Source organism: Psammomys obesus, unplaced genomic scaffold, assembly GCF_907164565.1.
Source record: "Psammomys obesus unplaced genomic scaffold, mPsaObe1.curated_primary_1811, whole genome shotgun sequence".
NCBI classification, from domain to species: domain Eukaryota; kingdom Metazoa; phylum Chordata; class Mammalia; order Rodentia; family Muridae; genus Psammomys; species Psammomys obesus.
In genome coordinates, this window is record NW_026590859.1 from 5,532,064 (window position 1) to 5,555,838 (window position 23,775).

Below are 23,775 nucleotides of genomic sequence, written 5' to 3' on the forward strand. Positions count from 1 at the left end.
TGTGTGTGTGTGTGTGTGTGTGTGTGTGTGTGTGTGTGTGTGTGTGTACACATACATGCCCATGCAGGCTGGGGAAAACTTGCACAGGTCAGGACAACCGTGAGTGTCAGATCTTGCCTTCAACCTTACTTGAGACAGTGTTTCTTGCTGTTTGCTGCTGGTGTGCTGGGCTAGCTGGCCTGTGAGGCTCTGGGAGTCTCTTGCCCCCACTTCTCATTTTGCCGTAGAAACACGAATTACAGACTGTGCCTACCATGCCTGCTCTAAGCGGTTCTGGGGATTCAGACTTGGGTCCTTAGGAATGTGTGGCGAGTACTTTTCTCACTGAGCCATCTCCCTAGCATCATAATCTGTGAAGGATACAGACAGAAATGTCCCCACTTCAACATTTTTACACTCTGACTCCAGAATGTCATTTGGCCCCTCAGGAATTAAACTGGTCACCTACTGTCTCCCATCTTCTCATCATCCCTGGATTCTCTCTCTCTGCTACCTTTCTGCATATGAAATGATTTATTCATAAAATTATTTAAATAAAATATTTGTTCAGAAGAGAAGTTTAATCAGGTCTCTCTGATGTCTGCCACACTGACTTTTGAAAGTAACCCTCAGTCCTTGTCTAATATAAGTTTCATCAGGACCTGTAGTTTCCTTCCTCCCTTCCTCTATTCCTTCCTTCCTTCTTACCTTACTCCCTTCCTTTTTTCCTTCATGACACACCACAGTTTCTTCCATCAAGTCTGTCACTAATGTGTTAGCACAGTGCCTCTCTTTTCAGGAAAGTGAGTAGCTGCTACACTAAATGCAAGACAAGAGAAATGTTACCAAATCCAGTAGAGGCGTCATACTGGACCAATGGGGTCTTCACACTCCCAATGTCTGTTGTGCAGGTGACCTGGAAGAAGAAAGCTAGACAAAAGAAAGAACTGGTAAATCTCAGCTGTTTAACACCAGCTCACGGCAGCAGCATCTTGAAAGAGCAATGAAGTCAACACTCCAGGGCGAACTGAGAGTTAACGTTACACAAGGTGGCCAGTTCTAATTCTGAGGGATTGTCAGGACTGGGTTAAAGACGCGAGAAGACCCAGCCATTTCCACTTCCTGGTTTGGGGCTCCTGGACCTCACGAGAGGAGAGGAGGGCAGCCTGCTGAGTGGCACCCATGCACACATTCCTTCTCTCTGCTCTTGACTGTGGCTGAAATGGGAGCAGCTATTTCAGGTCTCTGCTGCCCTGACTTCTCTCAGGGATGGACTGTAACCTGGAATCTTGAGCTAACATAAACCCTCTCTCCCCTTAACTCCCTTTTTTTTTTTTTTTTTTTTTTTTTTTTTTACCATGGCACAAAAATTTAGGTGCTAACGGTTCTGCGAAGGCTTGCCACAGCACAGTAGTGTTTGCTTCCGGAAGCAACGCTGCTGGGAGGGAGTGGCCCTGAAGAGGCCCAGAGCTGTGCCAGCAGACCACAGATGAGCACCATTTCTGGACCAGAATAAAGCTTTTCTCTTTACATGGTTGATTGTCTTAGGCATTTGTGATAGCCACGAAAAGCTGGCTGACATCTAATATTCAGACTTCTAATTAAAAGGTCAATCGACTAAAAAGTCAAAAGAGCTGTTGTGTAATGGCAGCATATCCATAAGGGTGGGCAGGAGTATCAGGCTTCTACCTGCAGCAGCAAAGCGAATGGAGTCAGGCTACCCCAGAGCGGGCCTTGCTCTGCATCTGCCTTCAGCTTTTCCTTTAAGACCTTCAGGAGTTCCTTCCTTGACTGGAGAGCTCAGAAGGGAAGGCAGGAGTCACATGATCCAAATTCCTGTTTCAATTGCCAGGACCCTGTGCCTCTTACAAGGTCACACAGATGGTCTGAGGCCCACTCAGGTAGAACCCAGATCCGCCAACTGTCAGGCCATCTTCCCTCTATTGCACGCTGCCCGGGTGACCAGGAGCTGTGACAGCGCGTGTGGTTCATTCAGGCTGGAACTTGGTTTTTATATGCAATATGGGAGTCATCCTTCAGCTTAAACAAGCAGGCCTTTCGAGGACCTGAACACTGCTGGGTTGATTTGCTATAAAATACAAAGTACTTTTCAAAGGGTTCTGTACCTGGGCTTATCTGCTCACACTTGTAAGTTACAGCCCATATCGAGGAAAGGCGGGGCAAGAACTGAGGTAGAAGCTTTGGCGGATGTTTGCAGGCTTGTTCCCTCTGGCTTGCTGGGCAAGCTTTCAGGTACAGCCCAGGCGGCCTGCCTAGGATGAGAAAATCAAGCAACCAAGAAAACGCCTCCCCGACATGCCCACAGGCCCATCTGACAGAGGTGGGTCTTGCATTGAGGGTCTCTCTTCTCAGGTGACTCAGTTCTTGCTAAGTCGGTGGTGGAAAGTCACCAGCACAGTGGTCATGGCCCCGTTGCAGGTGGGACCCAGCGAGGAGACCCCTGAGGTTTTCAGTGTGCCCTCTGGTTAGGCCTATTGCTATCTGTCTTGTGAACTGAAGCTGCCCTTGGTCTCCTTCCTTCCTGCAGCCTTTCTGCTCACCTCCAGAAGCACTGTCCCTAGCTGTATACATAGCAACAAACAGGAAGAGCACACACATCTAATCTGAGCTCCAAGATTTCTACAAACGGTACCCACACAAGCCAAGGAATGTTGACGGCAAGCCTCCTCAGGACACCCCTCCGGTTTGACATTACATAAAGCTAGGGACCAGAGCGCCTTACACAGTTACTAACTTTTGTCTGCCGTCCTTGGTAGGCAGAGGGTGCTGTCCAGGCCACTGTACAGCTGCTGTCCTCCGTCGGTGACCACGTATTCCTTCAGCTGGCCATTCAGGAGGAAAGAGCGGCTCCAGTCGACACACACTGTGGATGTGTTGCTGTCCACTGAAAACAGGGCTTGGTACTGAGGCACTGTGAGGAGGAAAGCACAGCTCCTAGAAACGGGACCGTCTGGGACGTATGCACAGCACAGGGTGCTTTTAGAAGTGTGTAAACCGCTGTATGTGAAATCAGCCAGCCACCCGACCAAACAGAAACAACCCTGGGAGTTGTTAGAAACCCATTCAAAAATAACAAACTGGGGTGGGAGGCAAGAAGACAGCCAACGGGAATACACGTGAAGTGCGGGCTCAGCGGCTTTGCACTGCCCAAAATCAATGGAGAGTGCTGTTTTATAAATAAAACTATTAATGCACAATGGGTTTGCTTAGCAACATAACCTGGGGCTCATACTTTGCTGCATTTTCCCTCTTCTAATGGATAAAGTGTCCTTAACACTATTAAATACAGTACATAGCTATTTTTCATATCAAATCAATATTTACTGCTATGAAGCCCCAAGGACTAGATGGTGTGTGTGTGTGTGTGTGTGTGTGTGTGTGTGTGTGTGTGTGTATAGCAAAAGAACTTAGGTCCTTTTGGCACCCATTTCTTTATAAAGCTTTTTCTTAAAGCATTAGTTTGTTCGCTAAGATAGTTAAAAGGCCTTGAAAACAGTGATCCAGGTTTCATAATTCATTGCCCTGCCTAATCCATCAATAGCAGAGTACATTACATTAGTATATAATCAGGTTCAACTAGGTTATATCAGATCTAGAAGCAACTTTGTGCAAGTTTTACAGGCAGGTTCTCTTCTCGTTTTTATGCTCCTTGCTAAAACAAACCAGAAAGCGTTGGCTGTAGATCATCTTCAGTGTAAATATGCTGTTGAGGGGACAAATGGAGTAATTAACATATCACCTTGCAGGAGGGAAAACGATCTACTTCAAGAGACCTCATTTTCTCTAAAATAACCAAGATATTTATAAAGCATTAGGACCCATGTACATTCCCAGTTGTCTGTTAATACAGGAAGGATGTGACTACACTGGCTGTATCATTCGTGTCAGACATTATAACAAGGGATAATTACGTTCTGTAACATATAGTTTAGACCCGATGATACATGTGTACTTAGCTTTCACAGTAGGAGACTTTCAGAGAGAACCCTAACAGCAACTTGTCACAAAGACCACGAGCCATCAAACCTTCTCAATGGCTGTGTTTCCAGCCCTGGCCTGCCTCGTATCACAGGCCAATACAAAGTTATATTTTTCTGAGGCTCTCTTCTGCCATATTGATCCAATAAATCACCCTGTATTCTTAGCAGTAGAAAAAAAAAAGATGGAACTTGCAAAATGTAAGGAAATAAACGTGTTTTATGTCTTTTAGGGTTTGGAGTCTTTGCTAAGAGAAAGAGCAGGAGATGAAAGTAATGGAGACTCAGTTCGTGTTCCTCAGAGGGGACTGAGGAAACAAGAAGTGCCACCGTGCCTTGGTACATGGCATATCTGACCTTACTTAAACCTTCAAAACACTCCGGAGAAGTCCTGGGGCTGGAGGGATGGCTGTGCAGCTTTAGAACACTGGCTGCTCTGGCAGAGGACTAGAATTACATTTCCAGCACCTCCAGCTCCAAGGAGATCTGATGACCTCTTCTGGTCGCCATTGGGTACTGCACTCACCTCTCTCCTCCCCCCACCCACAACCACAGACACAGACACACATGAATCTTAAAACACAAAACAACAAAAACCCAAACAGAAATTGATTGCTCTGAGAGGTCAAGCACCTCGCCTATAAATCGAGATAGGAAGTCACAAGGATCTGAAGCCAGACCTGCCTAACCCCAAAGCACGCTGCCTGCTGTAATCAGAATACATTTACTAAATTACTATGGGTGCCTCCTATAGGTATCATGAAACTGGCTAAATCCGGTTGTTAGTTAGTCAGAAGTTTCCTGCTTGATGGTCAAGTTAGCCATTACTAGAAATTAAGCCTTATAAACTTAATTATACTTATGGGGCAATAAGTGTTAGAATTCTTAGCGTTTCACGTTATCTGTCACATCTCACGTTCCCTCTGCAGCAGACTGATAGGTTATGTAGCGATCATCTGCCTCCATCCCTTCCCATCGGGTGCTGCCGGGATGTAACTTGGACTCCTCAATGGTGGGAGCACAGACGCCATGGGAGTGGCCAAGCACATTTCCCCTTAGCAGGACTGCCTGGTGATCATCTGCAGTGTTCTGCTCTTCACTGAAGGGCAGTCCAGGCAGAGGAGGCTGACTATGTTCCCCGAGCCTTTGGCGAGCATGAATATGCTCACAGCCCTATACAGCTACCCACGCTTTTTAAAATTATCTTCTGGTTTGCACTCCTTGGTCCGTATGTTCTTCCAGTGTACTTAATGAGCTTTTAGAGATCCACTTGGAATAATTTCTTATGTTTTCATATCAATGGATCCAGTATTGATTGAAGGGATCCCTCTCCTTAGTGTTGGTCTAGTATTTAGTTATTTCTCCATTGTGAAAGAATGACAGGATGGAAAGGAAGAAGCAGGGGAGAGTAGGTATCTTTGTTCACTTTGTTGCTTCATGACTAAAAAGCATTGGTTCTAATTTCGTGCCCTCACCTGGGAGTGCCTTGGCTTTCTGGCCAACATTGACAGTGAACAGGAACATTCAACAGCAATGCTTCAAATGTATACCAGAAAGGAGACTATAAAATTAGTCAGGAGACACTGAGAGCTGTCATAGCATGTCCTGATATCTGGGCATCAGGAACCTAAATGTTGTCTAGAGAAAATGAGAAATGATATTTCGGGGAGTCTGCCAATCAGCCTTTATTTGGACTGTGGTCTTGAAGTGGATGAACCCTGGTGAGAAGGGAAGAGGGCAAGGAAGGACCTGAGAAAGAGGAGGAAAGTGAATGAAGCAGAAAGGCTCAGAGCCAGGTTTACAACTGAGATAAGAAAAGCTAAGAAGACTATCCCAAGGGTCAGGAAGGGACCAGGGGATGCTTGTCAGGAAAACCAGAATTGCACTGAACCCTCCTGAGCAGTCAATGTCGGTGACCTGGGGCAAAACATGTGTCCTGCAGTCCTTGGTATGAAGGCCAGGGACATGCTGAGGAAGAGGTTTCTGTCCAGTGGTGGGCCAGGAGAAGGGTGTGGGGGAGGGAAACGACAAACAGAGCTTGAGTAGACTGCTCTTTGGAAAAGCTTTGTGATACCAGGAGAGGGAGTAGAGCTTGTCTGCTTGAGCATCGGGGACAGAAGAGGCTTTGCAGCCAAGTGGACCCTGAGGAGACCAGTGGCCTGGTCCTCAAGCTCAGGCTGAAGGCAGGTGCAGGCTGAGATGGAGATCACCTGCTGACATGACTTCTCCCACCCAAGGCAAAGCAGAGAGTTAGCAGAGGAGGTTGGGCCTGGCTGTGGGTGTGTGCAGAGCAAGGCTAGGGAGCATGGAGAGGCTTGCAGGGCTTAAACAGGAGAGCAGGACTTTAAGTGACCCAGGAATAGGAATGCTGGGGGGAGGGGAGTTGAGCTTGGTGGTGCCTTCAGGGCACCCCATTTACTGGATGTGGGGTTTGCTTAGGCCTTGCTCCAGGTCAGGGTCAGTCACCTTGGGGCCTAGCAGCTTGAGCTCACATCATATTTTATGTGACTGTCCCCTGGGATTCTAGAGCGCACTCCACAGATCTTGAAATTGCTGAAGGTTTCAAAGTAACAAAGTAACAAAGCTTTCAGATGACAGAAATAAATACAAATCAAATCGTGTCAAATATAAAAAAAAAGCAAGTGTAAAAATTTTTTAGTTATACTATGATTTCAGATATAATAAAAACTGCATGAGGAGAAGAACGGAGTTTATCAAGTCAACTACTGACAGCTGATTCCTCTAAGTGATGGGGTTACAGGTAGAATTGGCTGCACGTATATGTGACCAAGGGGTACACAGGCCTCTTCCGTGCAGGAGCTTTAGGTCTAGCCTGACTCTGTGTTCTTGAGTAACTGGAATTCCGCGTGAGTTTTTGAACCTCTGTATTTTCATTTCTTATTGGGCCCCACAGATTATATTTCTACTTCTGATAACTATTTTAGCCCTAATATTGTTTTCTAGTTCTTACTTGTCTGTGTTCATATGTGAAGAATTGCACATTTGTTTGTGTGTACGTGTGTGTGTGTGTGTGTGTGTGTGTGTGTGTGTGTGCACGCAGAGAAATCAGAGTCAACTTAAGTAGTCTCTCTCAGATTCTGTTTCCTTGTTCTTTTGAGACAAAGGCTTTCACTGGCCTGGAGCTCGTCAGGTAGGCTTGGCAGCTGCCAGCAAGCCTCGGAAATCTGCCATCTCCTCAGTGCTGGGATGAAAAGTGTGTCCTTCTACGTCCAGGCTTTCCCACATGGGTTCTGGTGACCTCTCTGCGGTCCCCATGCTTTTTGTGATAAGCTTTATTGACCGAGCTATCCCCCCAACCCTAATTTTCATTTTTAAACAATATGTATAAATGTATATATGTAATTGGAACAGAAGCTATCTCATAAAAATTGAATTAACTGGTTAATAGTTCATTGTATGTCCATTTCTGCACTGAATGAATGCTCTTTCGCTCTTCCCGACAAGCCATATCTCACTGCTTCTGGGGAGTGCGTAGGTAAAGGAAGGGAAGGAAAGCATCTCAGAGAGGTGGACTTAGCCCGGCATGGTGGCACTCACCTGTAATCCCAGCATTTGGGGGACAGAGGCAGGAGAATTGCTGCAAGCTTGAGCCCAGCCTAGCCGACATAGTAAGTTCCAGGCTGGCCTGAACTACCCACTTGCCCTCGACCTCGACACTCTTAAATGCCGTGGAATCTTCGTCCAGTCGTGGTCTCATGGTGGTGGTACTTGACACTCTGGCTTCCCCAGTGAGCCCCCAGCGTCTCCGGTGCCGAGCATACCCATGTACTCACTTTCCTTCTCGGTGCTGAAGCAGGTCCACCCAGAAGCCGTGCCGCTCGCCTCGTTGTGGGCCACCACTTGCACCCTGTAGGCAGTATGGGGCCGCAGCCCCGCCAGGCTGGCTGTGTGCCCAGGGCCCCAGTACTTCGTCTCCGTGTGGCTGGCAGGGCAGGCTGGGGCTGAATCCGGAGGGCAGGCCTGCAGCTGCAGTTCGTAGCTGGGACATGCAGGGGTGTGGAGAAAGAAGACAGCAAGTGGAACTGTTCATGTCTCAGAGTTGCTTGGATTTGGGGAAGAAGACATTTTGTAAACTCCTTAAAACCCCCATTTTCGGGAAACTGCTTTCAGAGACCCTGAGCTGATACTGAGGGGAAGAAAATGAGGGGAGTTTCCTCATGCCCACTTGTGGATCACCCAGAAGGTAGTGTGTGGGGGTGTGAGTATGTGCACATACATGCAGATGTGAGTTCTTCTGTGTGCAGACCAGGGGACAGCCATGGGGACAGTCCACTTTTTTATGTTTCATGTGTATCTGTGTTTGCCTGCATGCATGCCTGTACACCACGGCCATGTAGGACCAGCAGCGGCCAGAAGACGGTTAAGAACCACCGGAACTGGAGCTGCAGATGGGTGAACTGCCATGTGGGTGCTGGGAATTGAACCTGGGTCTTCTGAGAGCAGCCAGTGCTCTTGACTGCTGAATCATCTCTCCAGCCACATCTCTGCTTTATTTTTTGAGACAGCATCTCCCACTGGCCTGGAGTTGGCCAAGTCAGATGGGCTGGCTGCCCAGGAGCCTCAGGGCTCTGCCTTCCTCTGCCGTGTCAGGGCTGGGATGTCTTAGGTGTGTGCTACCACAGCTAGCTTCTTGTGTGGGTCTAGGGATTGAACATGGTTCCCATGCTTGGGTGGCAAGCACTCTCCCAAGTGAACCATTTCTCCAGCCCCATGAGGAATAATTTTCATTAATAAACATTACATCTCTTGACAGGCATTCATTATTGCCTTTTACTTGGAATAAAGAAAATTCGCTTTCCTCACATTTTTCTGAATGAAGACTTTTTGTTGTGGTTGTTCTTTGTGACAGCATCCCCTCCTGACATTTTAACTTAGGTCGGGGCGGTTCCCAGCTAACCACAGAGATTTCTTTTGCTCTAGCTGAGGGGCTGAGGCCAGCAGAGTGCATTTGGTCCAGAGAACCACAGGGCAGTATCTTCTTTGAGTAAATGCAAATACAAGGCACTGTCTCTCTTATTTCAAGATGCATTTGTTGTTCATTGTTCTCTCAGTTGGTTCATGGCTTAAACACTTTTTAAGTAACAAAGCTGCTCAAATGAATGCTTTCCCCTCCCCCGTATACAACTATTTTATAACCCCTTGGGCACCCAGGGTGGCACATATGCATTGAACCCATCTTCTTTGGGTTTATTCATCTGTCCCACTGACACCTACCTGTGAATGATACCATTAGGGAGCAGAGGGGGTGTCCACTGGAAGGAGGCCACCCGTGAGCCCAGGGTCTGGAGCTGGGGCGGATACAGCCCTGAAGGTGGGGCCGGGTGAGTTCTCAGCTCGGCTGTGGGTCCTCTGCTGCAGCAGGCCAAACAGGTGCAGGCCTCAACCCCAATGGTGTATGTGGAGAAGGGCCTCAGGTCGTGAAGGGTCTGCTGGGTGGCCATGCCTTCAGACAGCTGCAGGGAAGAGGGCCACGTGAGATGCTGCGTGTCAGAGACGGTCTGCCTCCTGCCATGAATGGAGCCTCATGCTAGACACTCTGGGAGAAGGAATGAGAGACTGTATGTATGTTAACTCAGATGTATGTTAACTCTTGGAATGGTCACTCTAGACGGAGGGGTGTCTACAATGGAAGAGTTCAGTAAACGTTGCAGATAACAGGAAGGACTGGCAAGACAGGACATCCTTCCTTACCTAACCTCAGGAATGTACTAGAAAAATGGGGCCAAATACACAAAAATATGGGTTGGAGTCAATGATTTTCAAAAGGGTTCCTTTACAATAAAATGAAACAGAAAAATGATAATCTGTGTTTGAATTATCATTTTACCACTAAAATTCACATTCTACTACAATAACTTGCACAGAACTTATGCATCCAAAATGCCCTGGGACCCCTATCAGAGGCGAGTGCAAATATTTAACATTTGCAAGCCCACTTCCCTCAGTGCTGGTTTTGCAAAGCTGCTTGTCTTTGAGGGAATACTAACTTCCGATTTGTCTGAAGAAAACTTTTGACCTCATTGGGAAAAGGAGTGCTTAGAAGCTGGAAATTAACTTCCACATCGACATAAGTAACATAATTAAGGAGCTACCTGCTATTTTTTTAAAAATGCATACAGTGCACTCCAAATAGAAATTATTTGGGTTTATTAATATTATAATTTTATAAGCATGGATAATCAAGGGCTGATTGTATTTACATCATCTATATTTATTGAATACGAAACCCTGTAGAAAATATGCTAATACTCCTTTAGCATTCACTAGGAGCCTTGCCTGTATGTGGGTCTTTGGAAATTGTGTTTCCACACCAGGCATGTTGGCCTCAGAGGATTTCTTCACACTTGCCCAAATCATTCCCTAAATTAGTCTAAATAATTCATAATGTAATACTGGGATCTGAACAATTTCTTTATAAGCTTATGTGAACAGCGTATTATAATCTCCACATACTCATGAGCCACATGGGAGAGGCCAAAGCCACACCACAGAGGCAAAAGACTAGAGACTGGGCAGCTGTCAGTGAAAACAAAGACAGTGCGGGCACTGGCCTAGCAGGGGAGCTATAAGGAACATTAAGTATTAGTCTTTTCTGTCAAACACTGAAAAACTCTTGTTTATGACAAGACACTAAAATATTTTTTATCTCCCTCACCTTGTAACACCTTATGCAACTGTTTTAATGGCTCCAGCCAGAAAAACTTTTATTTCCTATCCCTCATTCTCTGAATTTAAGTGTTTTAATCAACACATCCCCCTTCTAGTTTCCCTTCATTTCCTTTAAAACTAGTCAATCTCAAAAGACTGTTAGGTGAGACCCCAGCCAAGGGAAAAAGTCCAAGCCGCCACCCACATCAGAATAAACACCAGGTGAACCTCTTGCACTGTCTCGGTGTGCTTGGTGGCTGGGTTTGAGTCTTGCCACGTCCTTTTTACAAAAACCATCACCTTGCCAAGCTGCCTGTGCCTTGGCAGTGTGCACCTTGCAACGGTGATCTCTTTCTTTGTTTCTAGTGTGGCCTTCCTCTCAGCAACAGGTTATAGATGCGTCTGAGACCCTCCCATACTCAGCTCTATCTCCTGACTTCCCTCCAGTGTGTTAGGAGCAGCAGCGGAGACAGACCTGTGCTCCCTGGCTCTGCCTCTTCTGAGAAGATAGTGCTTTCTAGAATTTACCGACAGGGTCTGGATTTTCCTTTCATTAGAGATCTGTGTGTATTGAAGTCGGAGTTCCCAGAACAGTCTTTGCTTCACTTTGCTTTTTTATATTAACATTCACTTCATCAACCTCTTTGTGTATACGTGCTGCCAGCCTTCAAGCACCTGGCCTCTAGTTTTCTGAGTTAACTTGCCTATGTGTACTATCTTTGGTTTCTTACATCTCTGGAATCTTCAGTAACATCCCCAGCACTTATCCAGGTTCAGGTGTTTTCTGTTTCCTACAGGCTCAGTCTCTCAGAAGGACCTTCTGCTTATCAGAGGGTAGGTTGGAGCAGACTCACAGGAAATGATGGAGGGGACAAAGAACCAGAGCACCTTTTCGGAAGAGCCGCGCTGTGTGCTGGCTCTCAGAGCTGTGTGCTCACCAGGGTGTACGTCCCGCTGGAGCTGGAGAAGATCCTGTAGAGGCTGATGTTCCCATTGGGTCTCGCAGGTGCACTGATGTTGACCACCGCTTGGGTGGAGGATATGGTATGGAATGTGGGTGCCCTGAGACCTTCTGGTGGCGCAGGTCCAGTTCTGCACCGTGTCCAGTTACTTGGAGCTTTTCCTGCGGAATTTACTGCCCATACCTCAAAAAAGAATCAACAAGACCAGTCAGATATCAGGTGCCCTCACCCTGGAGAAGGATATCAGTGTGAGGCAGACCAATTTCTTGAGTTCAAGGCCAGTTTGGTCTATACAATGAGTTCCAGACCAGCCAGGGCTATAGTGCAAGAGCATGTCTTGGTAAAAAGTAAAAATGGATAAATAAACCATCCAAACCAGCAATAGACAATATAGTAGGATGAATTTAGATCTTGCACGTTTGTCATGACAAAGGGTCACAGAACAAGAAGGGAGCTCCCCAGGGTTCCAGTAATTCCACAGGTAGATTGTAGCTGACTGAAATGCTCCTCTCTGCCTCAGCGGGGCAGTGGAGTGGTGTTTCGGTCTTTTTGTTTTGCTTTGTTTTTATCAGTTCCTTCAGACTGCGTGGATTTCTATACTCCATAAAACTCAGCAATTCTTAAACACTGTCTCCATTAAATCTGCATGAAAATCAAATTTCCTTTCATCAAGGAAGGGATAAACATATGGGGAGAGGTGTAATCTTATTTATCAAGAACCATTTGTATAATTAAACACGAATATCCTAAAAGGTCGCCTTGGGTCGCCATTTGCATGAGTAAGTAATTTGTAGAATGTCAGGTACAATAGACCTAGTGGATGGATGTGCGAGCATATAGGGTTAAATTAGAGCCGATGGCAGCGGAGCACACAGTGATCAATCAGAATGATAGATGGAAATGGCAACAGGAGAAGACCGTCTCTCATGAACACTGTTCCTCACTACGCTGGCAGGTGCAATGCTAACTTTGGGAGGTTTTTCTTTTTTGTTTTATTTTTTTCATTAGTTGTCTTTTACTCTGTTTATTAAAAAAATAAATTGTCATGGCCTTTTAAAAAGCATGGAAAGCTTGCTTGAGTTTGTATGTACAACTGGAAGTCATGCAGGACGTTTAAAAATAAGCTATGTAGGAAAAAAAAAAAACACAACCTGCTTTCATCTCGTTTTCTTCTTGAGCACACCTTCCAGAGAAGAAACACCTCAACAGAGTCTTAACAGGGAGGTAGAGTCCGATCAGTGTTTGCGCTTCTTTTGGGGGCAGGTGCCTTTGTGAACGCAAATGTCTGTGGTTGAGCTGCTGTCAAACGTAAACCTCCAGCTCCTGGCTGACAGGCTTGCCAGCAGCTCTCTTCTCAAAGGAGACAACCAACCTGCCTCCCAGTGAAGCCAACTCTTTAAAGAGTGTGCTCCCCGATTCCCACCTCTCTCTCCGGACTTGCATGTAACTGGCCACGTTTGTACACTCTTCTCCCGGTGTCAAAGCAGCCTGAAATATTTGATTTTGTGTGTATGTGTACTATGTACGGGTTTGTGGGCCAGGGCTAAAACTGCTCTTTCCTGTAAACCAGGCTTTGGACACTGCAAGGGTCTGAAAGTCTGGATTAGATCAGGTGCCTTCACTTGCGAGGGTGGGAGACCCGCTGAGTGAATAGTCTCAGCTGGGCAGGTTCCCTGTGCTGGGCTGGGGAGAGAGGAACAGGACACTGTCTCCAGGATAGCTACTGCTAGTTAGGGTCCCGGTCAGAGTGCCATGCAAGCTGCCCCTGTGCCCTCTGAAAAGGCCAAGGTCAGACGACACTGGGGTAGAATGCTAGGCTATTGATGAAGAGAGCAGATGTCGGGCCCCAGGAGGGAAGGTGTCTGGCTCAGCGTGCGGGGGACCAGCCACTTTAACTTCACCCTTCCAGGATGGGATGGAGAGGACTTTCCCAGCAGATGAGTGACAAGATTTGAAAGACAATATTCCAGAAAAGACGTAACGGCAGAGTACGAAGGTCAGAATCGGATTCCCTGGAAGAAATAGGCTCTTGGCAATTTAAGGGCATACTGATCTTTTTTTTTTTTTTTTTTTTTTTTTTTTTTTTTTTTTGGCATGCTGATCTTAATCAGGGTCACAAGAAGGAAGCCTGTAGAGGGAGGTTTGATAGCAGACAAATCCAGCAAATAACTGCTGAGTGCTCCTAGAGACAGCAGCCATGCAGGTGGGAGGCTGGGGAGAGAGGCTCAGGGAAAGGCCATTACAGCAAGTACAGGGCAGGCAGAGCCTAGATGGGGGCGGAGGGCACTATCTTCTCTCTCTCTTTTTAATATGAAATATTAAAGTGAGAACACAAGTGGGGTGTCTCATGGCATTTTCATACATAAATGTTATTGTTTTCATCTGGGCTTCTCTACCCACTGCACTTCCCTGCCCTCCTGTCTTCCTGCTGGGCTCCTGCCGTCCTCTAAATAGCCCCCTTCCACTTCATGCCTTCCTGTGCTACAGGCTTTGACCAGGTGGAGTCTTATTTTCAGGATGTGATGTAATCTAATAATTTTAGTCTTCTTAGTTTTGAGTGTTTGTTCGTCAGTGTGTAGTTTTGTGCTCATGACTGTAGCTTCCTGAGGAGGCCAGAAGAGGGCATCAACATCCCGGGAGCTGGAGTGGTTCTGAGCTGCCCCGTGTGGGTGCTGGGAAGCAAACTCAGGATGTCTTTCTGGTCCTCAGTACATTATATTTGAAAACTAGTGTGCCTTGGTGTATGGGTTTTGGTGTATTTGGGAATATTATCTTCTAAAATACAGACAATATAGAATTCCTGTCCTAGCAGGCAATGTATGTAGGAGTTAGCATTCTCTCTTGTCTTTGACAAGAGACCTTCATAACACACTGCTCTTTCTTCCCTAGACTTCCTTTTCAGTATTCAATCAATTTGAGATCAAAATAGCATTCATATAAATCAATGTGCTTATGCAAAGTAGGATCAGCTTATTTGCATGAGCTACAGTGAAAATGAAAATGGTTACAGTGAAGAGAAATTTGACAGACGTTGAGGATGGCAGGGCTCAGGCAGGAGAGCCGCCTATGTGTGCACCAAACCAGAAGAAAAGACAGGGAATCTGTGATGGTAACCCTTCTCAGTCTCTGTGCTGTCCCCTTCCCCCTTCCATGCCCACTCCCTGTAAAAACAAAGTTTATTATCAAAATTTCACTCTCATTTTAATCTTTGCTCAGATAAGCAAGACATGGACTAACGTATAATTCCAGGTTTATACTTAAAATATCATAGATTATGCCTACAATTTCTTTTTAGAAACAGTTATCAAATTTGGTAACATTTGACCGGGTGGCTTGATGGCTTGGATTGTTGCCCCAAAGCACCAGTTTTCACAGGAGGCAGCTTTGGGGAGTGACTGGTTTAGCCTACTTAGGAATCTGCAGTTCAGTGGGATATTGGCATGTTTTCGAGGCAAGACCTAGTCAGAAGAAAGTGGTCACTGAAGGGCATAGTTTGTCCTGACCTCGTGTCTCTTCCTCTCTTAGTCCTGGCTGCCATGAGGTGACCAGCCTGTTCCACTGTGTCCTGTCCCCACCATGACACTGTGTTTTTCTACAGGCCCAGAAACAACAGAGCTCAGTGGCCACCACCTGGAACCTCTGAAGTAGCCAAAGTAAATATTCCCTCTCTATGTGACTGCTAACCCTGAGGTTTGCTGGAGAAAAACCAGTTCCATAATTTTGAGCCAAATCTGAAGCAAGCTTTTAATTAAACACTGACCAGGATGGGCTTTGGTCAGGACCAGTCCCTGCAATTCCCCGCTGAATGGCCCGAGACACATGTTACAGGGGCCTGTAACAACACGCCCAATGGCCACCATATTTTCCCATGTAGCATTGCTGTTTTCCAGGAATTACAACTCCCAACATTCCAGGAAGTTACCTGGTCCTTCCGTAGGTAGGGCTTACAGGTCAACTTCCTGTCTTATAGTTACCTCAAACATAAGCAGCACCAGCAGGAAGCTGACTAACATAGATGAAAAATGATGTAAAGATTATGGACTGGAAATTCTAAACAGTATGTTAGTTTGATTTGGCTGTTGGTCCTAAAGATGAATGTAGGATCTCACGCATGCTAGGCAGGTCAGAATTACATTCTCCTGCTCCCTGGAACAGTACAAAAACCAGGCAATCTTTCTATCTCCCCCTTCTTTCATAAGATTACCTGCACTCTGCCCAAAGTTTATCTGTGAGTCTCAGCCTCTGCTCTGATACCTCAATCAGTACAGTCTTTCAGAGGCCATCTGTGGTAGGCTCCTGTCCTGTTCCCTGTCCTCTCCTGCTTCCAACGTCTATTGCCTATGTCCTTCTGAATGAAGATTGAGCATCTTCCCTAGGGTCTTCCTTGTTGTTTAGCTTCTTCAGGACTATAGATTTTAGTACATTTATCTTATATTATATGTCTAATATCTGAGGGGACAGGAGCTCCAAAAGGAGACCAATAGAGAAAACAACAACAACAACAACAAAAAAACCAAACAAACAAACAAACAAACAAACAAACTAACAAACAAAAAACCAAACTGAGCTCTGCAGAGACTGATACCCCAACCAAGGACAATGCATAAGGAGGAGCTAAAACCCCAGCTCAGATGTAGCCAATAGACTCATTCTCCAAGTGGGTTCTCTAATAAGGAGAACAGTGGCTGGCTCTCTGACCATCTCCCCCTGGGGGTTGCAGCTCTGCCAGGCCACAAAGGAAGACAATGCAACCAGTGCTGCTGAGACCTGATAGGCTAGGATCAGATAGAAAGGGAGGAGGACCTCTCCTATCAGTAGGCTAGGGGAGGGTCATAGCAGGAGAAGAGGGAGGGAGGGTAAGATTGGGAGGAGAGAAGGGAGGGGGACACAGCCGAAACACAAATTAAATAAATTGTAATAAATTATATTAATAAAAAATAAAAACAAAACAAAACAAAACAAAAACCCAGAAAACCAAGTGTCTTAACAGAAAGCAAGTTACCCATTATGAATTCCATGATGAAGGGCAGGGAGCTGTGTACACCCAGGGAAGCCCCTAAACATACCGGTTCTTTCTCAATCAGTAAATTCATGATGGTTGAAGTTTCCACTGAGAGACTCATTGTTTACATTTGATAACATTTGTTCATGTAGTTAACATAACACCACCACACATTACAGTTCAGAACTTCCCAGTAGGGAACTGTGCAAAAGGTGAGGGAAGTGTTACAGTGCAAGGTGCAGAAGAATACAAATGCTTTATAATAACTATGAAACAACTGAAATCCCAACCATGGATCTACTTCACAGTGATCGTACATTAATAATGCCACTTTGATTTGCTGCTTAGATACACACACCACCGTTTTCAGGGCAATACGTATTTAACCACAGATGGGTATCATCTCTCTGCTTGTTGTCCATTAAAAATATGAAGCTGTTCTTTAATTTACTCATTTCCCTCAAAGACTAATTACTGTATTTTGCCTTAAATAATTTTAATTACTGAAGTGTGAACACCTGCCAGTAAGCTGGCGTACCCACACAGCTGTGAACGGAGCACATCCTCGCCGAAGGCAGAAATCGTCCTTCAGAGGAGCGAGTCAGGAAAGGCTCCCGGAGCAGCATCTTCCACAGCGTGTTGGGTCCTTGCGCCAGAATTTCCAGTGCCGAGGACCTCAGAATATGGGCTCTCAGCATACTTCCGGCTGAATCTTACACGCCCAATACTCTTTGAAAATACTATAGAACTAGGAAGAGAAATCTAGGCAAATCAATTTCCAACTTCTCTTCATAGAGTCTTTTTAGACTGGGTCTGGGCACCAGCCCCGCCTTCAGTCTCTGACACATACATGAATATGTAGGTGTGCACATGCCCAGGGTAACAGCAGGCGTCTTTGCCAATTACTCTCCACCTTATTTTTTTGAGACAGGGTCCCTCACTTGGCGCTTGACTGATCAGCGAGCCCCAGGGATCCTACCTGTCTCAACAGCACTAGGATTACAAGTATGTGCTACCAAACTGGCTGATTTATTTATTTATTTACTTCTTTACTTACACTAGGTTCTAGGGGCTGGAACTCATGACCTCATGCTTGCACGCCATGCACTCTACCAACTTCTGTGACATTCTACCACGTTTCCTCGTAGAATGCCTGATTAAAAGCCTCCCTCGTGGAACGTTTGATTAAACAGCATTTCAATAACTCTGAGGACAAGTGTTTTTCGTGTAGCAGTAAGGAACGAGACCTCGTTCTTTATGCAAACCAGAGAATGTAAACTCAGTGTTAATTCACACCAGAAATTAGAAAGAAAAAAAAAAAAAAAAAGAACATGAGCAGCCATGCCAGTCATTAATCAGTAGAGTAAAGAGGTTGCATGTTAACGGGCAAACAATTAAATTATTTGTTTCCCAGGGGCATGGAATGTGATTGTTATCACACTCCCACGAGGGAGACAAATAGATATTAAAAGGGTCTTTTCGATACCCGTATTGGCTTGGGCCAACAGCTAATTCAATAGGTTCGATCACAGTCTGCATTTCTTACATGGCGGCTGATTTATGGCTTTAGCACTCTCCAGTCAGCAGTCAGTGCAGTTTGCTGCCTGGCACTCATAAATTATGCCTCATAAATAAAAAGATACAATCAAGGAAATCCTATCGGTCCCTCTGTGGTCTTGGAGTGTGCTCCCCTGGCATTCACGCCTACGCCTTTTTATGGGGTGCCTTGCCATGGATTTCGAAGATGTTGGAATAGCAACGTGCTAGAATGGGCTCCACCAGAACTGCGGGTGGAGAGGCCCCTGGCTGAAGGGAGAAAGCGGTAAATCTGCAATTCTCTGGCGACGGGATCATTTCATTCTGTGAACAGAGCGCGGGCTCCAGCCATTCAGGGCTGCTCATTGGAGGGCTCTGTGAGGCTGCCTGCTTCGTCACCAACCCGTCTGACTCTCTTTCATCATCACAGGGGCTGTGCCCGCGCCTCTGCTGGATCTGTGAGAAACCCTCTTGTACGGAATCCCTGTGTTCTGGTGCCTTTCATCCAGAACACTTTGGATCAGGCAAAAAAGAAACTTGATTTTAATTGAATTCTGGGACCCAAGGGAAGAAGGTGATGGCAGGACGCTGTCTCGCTTTCTACCGGCACTTTTGAAAGTCAGAGTTATGAAGTCACTAAGGAAGTTAGGAGACATTTGCGTTAGACGTGGCTGTCTACTGTGCCCCTGCCAAGGCTGCTGTGCTCTCCTTCAGACTGCTAGGTCACTGGAGGCGACCAGGACTCTGATCTACACTACGAGGTGGGAGAACTGTCTTAAATACACTGACTGCAAACGCTGAATGAGTGTAAATCCGTGCTAATGTTAATCCTGAAGGTTGGGAGTTCGCTGTATGCTAAGTTTTGTGCTGCTTGCATCTGTCCTGCTTTGGTGGAAACAGGAGCTTGATGCCATTCGTCTCTCAGAGGGAATGCACAGCAGACTCCCTTTGCCCCTTAGCTAGCTTGTTCTACATGCTCTCAGCTGTGTCTGACTCATGGGCCCCCTGTTCCCCAAGAGTGAAGTAGACCCAACACACAACTGTCAACTTCCTGAAAGCACTGTGAAGTTTTCATTGTTGCTGATGTTGTACCTGACCGTGTCGTTCTCCGGCATGAGCTGTGCAGAGGAGAGCAAAAGGTTTCGATGTCAAGACGCTGGTCATGCCTCTTGTATGTAATCATTCTAACATTGCCACACAGTTGGCGGTAATACCCCCCACACACACACACACACAAGGAGACTGAAGGACACAGAAATTGATGCAGCTTGCTGAGCGTAGGGCAGGCTTTCCAGCCCGGTGACACAAGCCCCAACTCTGGACTCCTTCCTACAAGACTCTAGGAAGGTAAACTGTGACTGTTGGTTTTAGAATGATGAGGGAAGCTGCCTTGGTGAGGGGTTGTCCAGGCTGGGCTGGCCTCTGAGCACGCCTGTGAGGGATTACCTTGATCACACTGAGGTGGGAAGGCCCACCCTAAATGTGGTTGGCATCAACCCACGACCAGGCTTTGAAATCAAAAGGGAGCTGGTTGCAAGCTCCATCTCTGCATTGTGAGTACAGATTTCATCACTCGGAATAAAATGACAACTATGCCCTGACTGGCGCAGCCCTGAAAGCACTCAGTCTCCACAGTCAATGGCTAACACAGGCCAAGAGTGCGATCTGTAGGAGGGGTAGACATCACTTGGTGTTACAGTTGGACTCCTGCTGCTGTGATCAAACACCCAGACCAAATGCAGGCTGGGGAGGAAAGGGCTTCCTCGGCTTGCCCTTTCAGCTCACTTTCCGTCACCGAGGGGTGCTGGGGCAGGAACTCAGGCTGGGGCTTGAAGCAGAAGTCATAGAGGAATGCTGAGTGCTGGGTCACTCAGACTGTCACACAGCATGATGCTTAGCCAGCTTTCTTAGACATCTGCTTAGGGATGGTGCCTCACATAGCGGGCGGGGCCCTCCTACTTCGGTTAATATCAGGGCAGTCCCTAACAAACACGCAGGCAGACCAGCCCGATAATGACAATAACTGAATAACGGAGTAGCTGAGACTCCTTTCAGGTGACTCTAGGCTCTGTCAAGTGGGCAGTTATACTAACGAGTACACTAGGTAAGGTAATTAGTTAGCCATGGATTTAATAGATACTGATTAAGCCGCATCTATGTGTCAGACACTGATTTCCAGCTTGGCATGGAATAGTAACCAAGAATGGCACAGGCATCCAAGTGCGGAGAACAGAAACAAACAGGTAACGATTCAGGCTGGGGAGGAGCTGATGGTACAGGGTACATGTGCACATGGGCGAATACACATGTATGGGTTCATACAGCACAGAGGAGAGAAGTCAGGCTGTCCAGAAGGATATTTAGGAGCGATATTCCACCTGGAAGCAGTAGGCAGAGGCCACCATGTGAAAATCAAGAAAAACAGATCTCAGAGGAAGAGCCTTGCAAAGACCCCTCGTAAACCTTAGCTTAGTGATGGGTAATGCAGGCGCCAAGAAGATAAGGGCAAGGTGGGACATCAGGGAGACACTCCCCGTGGAAGCAGGCTGGATTCTGCATTCAAAGGAGCTCAGGATCCCTCCCCACTCAACTCCCATTTTTTTCTCCTTACAAGGTTCTGGATGTTGAATGCTTTCTGCACATCTGATATTAATATTTGACTTTTTGTGTGAACGTCAATGTACTGGCCGTGAACTTCAATCCATCCGATATCCTTATTGAAATCAGTATTTTAACCCGTTTTCCAGATTTCCTAGTTTGCTTTTCTTTTGTATGACAAACTACTGGCCAAAAACAACTTGGGAAGAAATTGTGATAATTCGCATGAGAATGGCCTCCGTAGGCTCATATATTTGCCTATGTGGTCCCCACTTGGTGAAACTGATTGGAAAGTTTGGAGGTATGGCCTTGTGTCACTGGAGGTGGGCTTTGAGGTTTCAAAAGCCCTTGCCATTTTCAGCCTCTCTCTGCCTTGTGCTTTCAGATCAGATGTAAGCTCTCAGCTACTTCTGTGCCATGCCTGCTTTCTCCCATACTTCTTGTCATGTTGGTCATGAACTCTAACCCCCCAATTTAAATGCTTTTTTTCTATAAGTTGCCTTGTCATGGTGTTTTGTCACAGCAATAGAAAAGCAACCAAAACAGGATTTATTTGGCTTACCCTTCCATACCATAGACCATCACTGAAGGAAGCCAAGGCAGGAACCTGGAGGCAGGGACCGAAGCAGAGATCACGGAGAAATGCTGCTTACTGGCTTGTTCTCCATAGTTTGCTCACCTATTCTATACAGGACCACATACATGCCCAGGGACAGTGCCACCTACTGTGAGCCGGGCCCTCCACTTCACTCATTAATCAAGAAAATGCCCCATAGACTTCCCTCCAGGCCAGCCTGATGGGGACATTTTCTCACTTAAGATTCCCTTTTCCCAGATGACTGTTGCTTGCATCAAGTTGACAAAAACTAACCAGCACACCAGATGAAAACAACAACAACAACAAGGACAGGCTCACTGAGGAGAAATCACTTGCTAAAGGTATAGAACCAGCAGAACCAGTAAGTTTTCCAAACAGGTTGCGACTGCACCTGTGCTTCTCACAGGGCTGGCGTGAAGGAGCTGTGCTCCAGTAGGACAATTCTTAAAAAGAGGGGCCAGAAAGTTACAGAGTTGGGATCTGAGCTGTTTCTCTCCCTGCTTCCACTGGGTAATGGGCTGACTCAGGCAGGTTCCCCGGAAGTAGCAGTACCCGCCCTCTAGGGCTACTTCAGGGTCTCAGGTTGGCTTTAACTGCCAACTTGACACAGCTGGAGTCGTCTGAAGGGAAGCCTTGACTGAGGCGTGCATCGATTACACTGGTCCGTGGACATGTCCTGGTTGCCCTGGTTGTTAACTGATGTGGGAGGGCACAGCCCACTGTGAGCCGCACCATTCCATGGGCAAGTGGTTCTAGGAAGGCTGGTGAAACCTGAGCCAGTGCCACCCAGTAAGCAGCTGAGTGCCATGGGCTTTTGCCTCACGTTTCTGCTTGAGTTCCTGCCTTGACGTCCTTCAATGCTGGAGTGTGACCCATAAGCCAAAACAAGTTGCTCTCTCATGGGATGTATGAGAGCAACAGAAAGGAATCTAGGACAAAGGAGTTATTGTGTGCAAAGTTCCTCACGCAGTTCTTCCTTACACAGCAAACATCAAGAGACTGGCAGTGAGCATCATCACATCCTTCACATGGGGAGACGGAGAAGGATGTGGCAAGGCCGCACAGAAACCACGCCTCACTTCCTGTTTCCGACTGCTTGCTATGGATCACAGAGCCCGAAAGCATTCTAAATTTAACTCACATCTCTTTCTGAATTTTTCTTCACTCTAGAACTTCAAGGGTTAAGAATAGATAAAAAACCTGGCTTTCAAAAACATATTTTCTTTTGAGATGGCTCAGTGGATAAGAGTGTTTTCTGGGCAAGTACAAGGATCTGAGTTCAAATCTCCAGGACTCAAGCTAAAGGCCAGACACAGCTGCCTGTGCCCGAAAACTCAGCATTAAGGGGAGAGACAGGTGGATCTCCACAGCTCGCTAGCCACCGGTCATTTAGTTTCAGCTTCAGTGAGAGGCTTAGTTGGAAAGCAACATAGGAAGACACTGTGGTCCTGCTCAAGCTTCTGAATACAGACACATGCTTGTACATCTTGGATGAACAGTCATGTGTGTGCACAGCACACACTCGCACACACAGTATTGTCCTTATATTGCCATTTGTTCCTTAGATGACATTCTCTAATTTGCCCTATTATCAATCAGAATTTCTCAAGCAAGTCACCAAGCATAAGCAAAAGAAATGTTGGTGTGAGCCAGTGGGTCCCTCAGAGCCAGTGGGACCCTCAGAGTGAGCGAGTGGGTGCCTCAGAGCGAGCCAGTGGGTCCCTCAGAGCCAGTGGGTCCCTTAGAGACCGAACCCTGTTTTGGTTCCTGTTACAGATGTGTCTATAAGCATCAAGGGAAGAACTGTGCTGTTTCCTGGATTTATATGGGCATCTGGATGATCACATACACCAAAAGACAGATAAGTCAATGAGTGAGAAGCTGATCTTCTCGAAGGCTGCAGTTGAGGGCATCGGATTTACTCGAAAATCCACCTGTGGATTGATGACTGCATTTGACTAAGGAATTTATTTAGAATTTGGCTGAACTTATACCACTGGCTTGATGCAGTCCATTGCAATCATCAGATTTTTTTTTTTTTCAGGTGGCTTTTAAGTCATTAGACAGTGGCGAAGGCAAGCCTGTTGGGCCTTCTCTAACCCAGGAAGGCTTCTGACAGGGAAGGCATTGCCACATGTGGGAAGCAATGAGGCATGATTTCCAGCCCTCCATCTACTGCCCCCCCCCCCAGCCTCCTTTCCTTTCCTTCCCTCTCTCCTGTGAGATGTAAGAGACTCTCCTCAGTCCTCAGCGGAATGATTTTGGTCAAGCAGCTGTTCTATATGGACTATGCTCTGGGTGCTGAGGGCCATCGGTCCGGAGCAGAGGAAGTATGGCTATGGGAACTTGGGGCGGGAACAGCTGTGTCTGAGGAAGCAGGGCCACCTCTGCCTGCTCTGCTGTAACCTCAGGTCTCCTGAGTACGTGTATTCA

General features: G+C 46.6%; 1 protein-coding gene across 1 annotated transcript in view; it reads right to left on the bottom strand.

The window, feature by feature from the left end:
- The window catches only part of Ush2a (usherin), a 665,632-nt gene that overhangs the window by 10,920 nt on the left and 630,937 nt on the right, over nt 1–23,775 (bottom strand). Inside the window, exons 64-68 of the mRNA XM_055609194.1 lie at nt 11,585–11,791; nt 9,213–9,451; nt 7,772–7,977; nt 2,735–2,911; nt 826–909 (exon numbers count right to left, since the gene is read on the bottom strand). Of these exons, the coding sequence (XP_055465169.1) occupies nt 826–909; nt 2,735–2,911; nt 7,772–7,977; nt 9,213–9,451; nt 11,585–11,791 (913 nt within the window). The remainder of the gene's footprint in view (nt 1–825; nt 910–2,734; nt 2,912–7,771; nt 7,978–9,212; nt 9,452–11,584; nt 11,792–23,775) is intronic.